General features: G+C 44.3%; 1 protein-coding gene across 1 annotated transcript in view; it reads left to right on the forward strand.

Moving 5' to 3' along the window:
• The window catches only part of LOC109401508 (uncharacterized), a 64905-nt gene extending 60456 nt beyond the window's left edge, over positions 1-4449 (forward strand). The window contains exon 3 of the mRNA XM_062856975.1: positions 3620-4449. Coding sequence (XP_062712959.1) covers positions 3620-4135 — 516 coding nt within the window. The 3' untranslated portion in view covers positions 4136-4449. The remainder of the gene's footprint in view (positions 1-3619) is intronic.
• The last annotated feature ends 3890 nt before the right edge of the window (positions 4450-8339 follow it).

Genomic DNA, 8339 nt, shown 5'->3' on the forward strand with positions numbered 1-8339 from the left:
CTAAGAAGGTTAATGTCACCCCTTGGTCCTTGGTCCTTCCGGGGATGGAACATAGGTATTTAATCCATGCCAAAGTTATATTTCTTTGTTTTCATTTAAAAACAGCCGATTACCATCATTTCATATAATGTCAAAAATGTCATTTGTTTCAACAAAATAAAAACCATAAACATGGTCCGAAAGCACTCACACATCTTTAAAATGCTTACCCCAACATCGCCATGTTGGTGGATAACACGCAGTTACTCACGACAGCATCCACAAAAAGTTGGTCGGTTTCGCCTTTTTTGTCTTTTTTCTAGTCGTTCTTCTCCCCATCCGCTTACCGATGGTCTAAAAATAGAATTCCGAGCTGCCGCAGTTGCTGCCGTCATCAACACAATCACAATCCGGGTGGCAAAGTGCAGTCGTTTGAATCAATCCATTATTTCATGTTGAAAATACCATATCTCTGTTTGTTTCAACAAACTGTCAAAAATTTCGACAAATGAAAATATTTGTATTATCAAACAATAGAACAGTTCAATTTAAACTAGAGTTCTGCGTCAACTCGTATACTCGTAGCCATCTCCTCAAGCTATCTGTTTGTGCGCTCAGCTACCCCGTTCTGCTGAGGCTGGAGTTAGATTCCTTCGGCTTTGTAGAAGTCACGCAGTTCCTTATTCACGAACTCTCCCCCTCCATCCGAACGCACCACGCACGGTTTTCGCTCACACAGGTTCTCGACCCATTTGACGTATTCCTTGATGTGGGTGTACTTTGTCCATAGTACCCGAGACGCTTTCCGATCAACTACCGGAAGAAGCGGAAACCTGGCCGACTTGCTCTCCATGCAGCACCCACACAGATAAAAATAATGAGATTTACACGTCATGTAAACTTCAGTTTAGTCATGTAAACTTAGTGTTATGATGGTTTACATGATATATCATATAAATTTGTGTTATATGCCATGTAAACACACAGAGTCATGCTGGATTACATGACATATAATGGAAGTTTACATGATATTTTGTAAATTTTACATGATATGTCATGTAAACTTCAGTGATATCCCACGCTCCAATCATGTGCATCATATGTCACAGAACTTTACACTCTTTTTTCGATCTGTGCACACACCTGTCGCAACCCGTAATCACTCACTTTCATACCTGTCCTCAAATCCTCCTTGACGATTCTCTCTGCAGCTCAGCTGCTGTGTCCGAGCCGTATATGTCATTCGTGTTAGCAATTCACCTTGTGATGCCCTTCGGTTGCAGCCATTGACGCCTCTGCAATTCGCATGTAATACAAACCGCTGTGACGATCCCCAGTCGCGACCACGGTACCGCCAGAATCAACAATATCACACCCATCCGTATAAAAACTCACCTTGAAGCCTTTTTGGGAGAGCTTACTCGCGGAAACGAGGTTCGTCGGAAGAGCAGGAACGAATTTCACCTCGTTGACGTCGATCTTCTGTGTGTTGCCTTCACCGTCGCTGCCGTACACCACACCGGACCGGATCGTCCGCTTTCCATCCACCGGTGTGATAAAACCACTAGCGAACTGCTTCAAGCCTCGGAAGAATGATTTGTCATTGGTCATGTGGGCGCTCGCCCCGCTGTCGATGACCCAGCTGCTATGGGTCGCTTCCGCAACCGTGAACGCAACTCTTCTCGCATCGCTCTGTGCAGCTTTTTCCTTCGCATTCCTGTCCGATTCCGCCTTCGTCGACTGCATGTCCGCCAGCAACTTCAGGTGTCCAGCCTTCTTACAGTAGTGGCAGGTCCGAGTTTCGTTTCGTAGCCTGCCCTCTGCGCATTGCATCGCCTTTTCCATTTACACTGTCATGTCCTTCCGTTCGATGTGATGGTTGAACTCTTCGACCAGCTTAGCCTTGACAGCATCTAGGGAGATGTCCTCATCTGAGCGGCTGTCCAGCGCTGTCACCAGACCATCATACGAAAGAGGAAGACATGCAGATTTTGGTGTCCTTAACTTATTGTTGTTGAGCTGGTGGATGGCATCCTTAACCTCCTACAAGTGGGAGTTGACTCGTTGTTGCTCCCTGCTGTATTGACGTAGTTATTGCTCCCACTGGAACTGCCTTAGTCTTCCATGCCTGTTAACACTGCCTGCGGTGTATTCTGGTGTCCTGATGTGTTGGTCACTGGTCTCTGGTTCACTGCACGTACCTTTTTTGGCTGCAAACCTGCGAGCGCTCGCGGCGGTCCTGCTGTTCCAGCGATGGCCGACCAGGACCAGGTTCGCTGTAGTCCACCGGTAAGATGGCGGAGCAGCTACCGTTGACCTACGAAGTCTTGAGCTTGCAATGGCGCTTGGAAATGATCTGGAATGGCGGTTTGTGGAGATCATTCTGGATTACAAGCGCTTCCTTCATACGTAGTTGGCTGACGACAGCAAGGCCGCCCTCTGTCGAACCGAGAAGCGAATCTCTCCTTGGTATCTAAGGTCACAAACGAGGTAGACACTTTGTCTGTGATCCGAACACTTGATTTTGATCCATTTAGCGTTGCACGAATCAGCCTAATTAGTATCGCGGGAAACCATGTTTTGGCATTATCTGTCAAAGCTCTTTTTTTCACTGAATCGTTCGGTGCTTTAAAATAAGTGATGAATCTGCAAGTTATACTCCCCGAAAAAAAAAAATGAATGAACTCCCGGAATTTATCTACGATCATTCACATGTTAAACATTTAATTCGTCGTTGATCGGCTCTAACGAATACCAACCTGGTGTTCGCCGACGAAGGACTCCTCAAAAGGTCTCAGTCTGTTGAACAGGACACGTGACAGTATCATATACGCCGAATTTACAAGAGTAATCCCTCTGTAATTGGCACACGCTAGTCTCTGCTCTTTCTTGTAGATTGGGCATGTGAGGCCATTCTGGCCCAGCTGGTTGGTCCTCATATGTATTTACAAAATTCTGGTGGGTTGATTGATGTAGCTGCTCACTTCCGTGCTTAAGAAGTTCGACCGGGATCTAGTCCTTCCCAGCTGCCTTGGTGTTTTTCAGCCCCTTAAGGACCTTCTCAACCTCATCCAGCTATGATGGTTTTTCTGCTTGATCATCATCCACTATGTTAATCCTGTTCCTGAGTGCTCCTTCATTGCTACCATTCAACAAATCTCCGAAGCACTCGCTATTACCTGGCTTCCACCTTTGTTTTGTCTATCAGCAAATTCCCTTACCGGTCATTGCACATGGCGGACACTGGCGCAGCCGCGCGTCTTGGACAGTTGCATAAAACCTCTGCATATCGTTCCTGTCCATACTTTCCTGCGCTTTAGCAATAACACCTTCTTCGTGTTGTCGTTTTGGCTGTGGTAGATTCGTTGCTCTTCTGCTCTTGCCACCCTGTACCGCTCCCGGTTGAACCATGTACCGGCCACTAGCATTCAACTTTTGGCGGCATTCTTTTCGTTCTTCACTCGTTGGAACTTCTCGTCGAACATTACATAGGCGGATAGGCGTCTCTGCCAGCCTTTATGACGCTTACGCAAGTTTTGATTAAACAAGACCATCTTTTCCACGTCTTTATTTTGATCAAGCCTATTTGAATAACTATCATTCTCACACAAACAAAACCCTCTGTTCTTTCCTTCCGCAGATCAAGAAAATCGCCCTGAATTTACTGAAATCAGCGGAAGACGATAGCCGATGCCTGGTGATTGCCCCCGAGCGCCCATCGGAGACCACTTCCATCCAGAGCGATCTCACCCAGGAAGCCGAATACCAACGGTTACGTGCCGAGTCCTGGTTCCACGAAAACCTACCCCGGGCCCTGTCGCTCGATCTGCTCATCAACCAAGCGCCCGGCAGCTTCATCGTCCGCCGGAGCACCACCAAACAAGACTGTTACGCCCTCTCGCTGCGGGTGCCTCCACCTGGACCAAAGATAGCACACTACCTCATCGTACGGACGGCCTCGGATGCGTACCAGATCAAAGGATTCCACAAAGAGTTCAGTACGCTGCAGGCCCTGATCGTGCACCACTCGGTCATGCCGGAAGCCCTGCCGGTGCCGCTGGCCGTCCCACGACCCACCAATCTGGCTGTGAAAACCAAATGCGAAGACGATTACGACACGGTTTATGATCTTGCACCGGAAACGACGATCGCCTAGAACCTAACCACAAAGACATCATGCCGCATGTGCTCAAAAAAATCTCCCCATCCCTTTTCGCATGACATCCTACGATATCTAGTAATCGGACGTTGAGGAACTTTTACCAAAAATCCTTACTGTTACCTATATTGTGTAAGCCTATTATTAAAACTATACATAGAGCAATATAAATTATTTGAAAAGAAGAATTCCATCCCGGACGGCCCCGGTTTGTTGTTGCGTTCTTTATTTGTGATCACCTTCCGACAAATTACCCGCACTCTCATCGAAAGGAAATTATACGCCCACAGACGCGCGCGGGTGCGTACGTGCGTGTGTTTTGGGTACTAATTACATACAGCCTGATGGAAAGAATCAACTTTGGCCCTTCATTAGATGGATGCTAAAAAGACAACCCCGGATATAATTATGGGGTAGGCTTGCACTGGTGGCGCCGCCGCTGCCGTCGGCGACGCGACGGTGTGTCACTGCCTCTCGATGACCGCAAAGAGGGCCCTCTTGCCAGTACGACATGCATCACGAGTATAGCAAAGCAAGTAAGTATGATGGGATTCAAAGAGTGATTTTCAAATCTATAGGCAAGGCATGCAGCCTTGGGTACATCCCAGTTATTTCTACTGCATTTCCTTTTACAGATAGAGGACGGTGCTTCGAAACGCGCTGACTGTTTATTGGTTGATTTATTTATCATCTTTTTTTACGAGCCATGAGGTCGTTGTATGACTTTACAAATTTTAAAACTTAAACAATGTGTCAATACTGCAAGTAGGGTCTGGGACCATTTGGACTGGAGCACCTATTTTGGGCACTTGCTGCTAACTCAGTCAATTTTGAATCGATTGACTTGATTTTTGAGACACTATGAGATACGCACAGTATCTAGCCATGTACAAAAATTCAATTCAATCGGTTTGAAATTGACTAAGTTATAGCGGCAAGTGCCCAAAATAGGTGCTCCTGCCCAAATGGTCCCAGACCTTATTTTTGGGCATAAAAAAAAACATTACATTTCAGGGTTTGTTTGGAATCCAATCAGGGAGTGTCCATAAGCCCCTTGCCCTCTTTGTCACACTTTTTGTATGAAACCACTAAAAATTGTGAATGGATCGTCACACTTTATAGAACCCTCTCCTCTCTCAAAGCGTATCGTAATTTAAGGCCGTTTCCTCACAAAATTATGTTGATTTAATTTTGTAACTTTGGCATTTAGGTTTTTTTAGGTTTCAGTGGCATTTAAGAGTCATCTCAGGGGGCTTTAGGGGGTTCCATGAGGTCTCTGGAGTGTACAGTCACCTGACTGTACTGTTCAGCGGCGTTTCTCAGGGATGTTTCAATGGGGTCTCAGGAGGTTTAAGGTGGTTCCATGAGGTCTCAGAAACATTTAAGAGGGTCTCAGGGGGCTCCAGGGGATCTCAGGGACGTTTCAGGTAGTTCCAAGGTGTTTCGAGGAGGTTACATAGCCCAAGCAACATTTTGATTACCAATTAGTCTTGTAGAGGTTTTGAAAACAGTCCTAAAACCTTATATCTTTTGTTTTGGTTTTATGATGGTTTTAAAATTAAATTAAACTTTCATGCTGCTTCTAGACTACTACGGAATTGTAGCATCTTCTTTACAAACTATCATCACAATGGTTACGCAAAATTTGGCCCTCTGAACCGAATTGCGTCTATATATACAACAAACAACATAGTCAAACCATAGACTTTACCAGGCCCGGATTAAGGATTGTGAGGGCCCGGGGCCCGAGCGGATGTAGAGGCCCCTCGGAGAGATGACCAAAAATGTTTTTCCTTATTTTCGAACAGTACTTGAGCAATATGAAAAATAAAGTTAATGTTAGCAACCAAAAAATGTTTTTGTGGGGGCCCCTAAAATGTGGAGGCCCGGAGCCTACCAGGCCGGCGCGCTTACACACACACATACACACTCCTTTGGCATATTTCTTGCTCTCGCTGCTTCCCTTCTTCAAGAAGCTACGAGTGCTTGCAAGCGGAGATCTTTTCTCGCTCGCTCTTTTTTTCCTCGCATTTCATTTCCTCCATTCCACGTCAAAAGGAAGATGAACCTTCGTTAAGTCGCACACCGATATAAATGTGCAGTACAAATTTGTATATCTATTCATCGACTTAATTTTAATTTACATTCAATCTTACTTACCTACACTTAGGAGTATTTCAGAGGGCCTCTGGCGGTTTCAGACGGGGTCTTAAAGGGTTTTGTGGGGTCTCAGGGGTGCTTCAACGGATCTCAAGGGTGTTCCAGGGGTTTGAGGGGTATTTCAGGAGGTCCAATAGGATTTCAGGAGACTTTCACGGTGTCCAATGGGGTTGCCGGAGGTACCTGAAGGCTTCGGGAATGTGTCACGGGGTTTCAGGCGCGTTTCAGGGGTTCTCATGAAGTTTCAGAAGGTCTCAACGGGTTTCAAGGGAGGGTCTCTGGGGTGCATCATACTGTTGAAACGCTCCTGAAATCCCCGTAAGTCCTTTGGAATAACCCTGAACACTCTTAAACTTCTAAGACTCATTAACAAAAATTTTTGAAACACTCTTGGAATGTCTTGTAACACCCCTGAAACCTCCATAACCCATTGAAATGCTCTTGAAATCCCCGTGGTCCCGTTGAAATGAGTTGCATAATGAACATTATGCACCTATTTTTCATTATGCAACTCGTTTCAGTTGCATTATGAACCGGTACGGAAAAGTAAGTCATTATGATACTGAAATGAGTAGTATAAAATAAAAATTATAATACTGAATTGCATAATAGTAGTTTACGCAACAAGGTGCAGAATAAAGATTTTTACAGCACGAGTTGTACATTTATCTAACGAGGCTTGCCGAGTTGGATAATTACGATGAGTGCTGTAAAAATCGAGTTCTGCACCGAGTTGCGTACAACGTTTTTTGCAATTTCATAAATTACCACTTGAGGATAGTTTTAAACAAAACTTTTTCATCAAACCTCACGCTCATGTTCATAGCCATGTTTAAGGTGTCATGATGCGGCACCAAGTTTTCAAACAAATCATTGACTTTTTGCTTTTCAATGATTATTTGCCTCGCGTTTTTGAAGTGATAAAAACTGTCAATTCTGCAACAACGCAGCTGAAAAAGTATCATCGCAATCACTGCGAGTGAGCATATAGCCATATAGGATGATACTTTTTCATACGAATATTCGCTTTGGTGGCAGAGAATTATTACTTTGAAATTTCGAGTCACATATCCAACATGGCTGCCGATGCTGATGATGCCGTAAAAAGCCTTAAGGACATAGTTGCAGGGGTTACAAAATGGCAGCGAGTATGGCCGCCACTCTCTCCCTTATACCTCCCTCCCCTCACCATAGTCATCGAGAAGCGCGGAAGTTAGCGAACAATTTCTCAAAATTATACTTGCTTACCTTCTCAAATTGCACTCAGGTTGCTACTTGTGGTAGACAACTATATTTTTCATCCGTCAGGAAGTACTGTTTTGCAATTTTCACAATATTTTCACAATTTCGTGCCAAAATGTAGCACACACTGCACTTTTTTTTCTTCGACAAGCGCGTCACCCTTATTTTCAAAACACTTTTTAACAGTCTTCTACACAACACAGCACTGTACTAAGTTGATCGATTACGTGAAATTGTCCGCACTTTCGCCTGACCTACCGTTTATTGCGAAAAACTTACGCGTTTTCCACTTTCGTGGCCGAAAACCCGGATCAATTTACATCGCGGTTTGCTAAAACGGAAAAGCGTACCGTTAAACTGAGTGGTATTGTTCAACGTACGGTGAAATTGATAAAACCGCAGTTCATGTTTATCACGAAACAAGGCTGTTATTTTGTTAATCTTTTTAACTATTTTAAATATCATACTGCCAATGTGATTTCAATAGATAACAGAACAATCGTTCGCTGTTTATGAGTTGAAATTACATCAATTAATGTCACCCCATAACACGGTAGTTTTCTACGGTCAGAGAGAAAAAGTACGAGAGAAGAGAGGAGAGAGTTGTCAACAAAAACGTAAATAAAGTGGTGCACAATGGGATAATTGGTGCAAATATTGGGCAAAGTAAGGATTTAAATAAATTTAAAAATATTTTATAAGAACAAATTGTGTTGGTGGGCATATGCAATAAATCATATGTGTGCCAAAATTCAAAGGTACAACTGCTATTTTAATATAGCTTATTTTGGAACGTTTT

The sequence above is a fragment of the Aedes albopictus genome, chromosome 3 (assembly GCF_035046485.1).
Source record: "Aedes albopictus strain Foshan chromosome 3, AalbF5, whole genome shotgun sequence".
In the NCBI taxonomy this organism is placed as follows: Eukaryota; Metazoa; Arthropoda; class Insecta; order Diptera; family Culicidae; genus Aedes; species Aedes albopictus.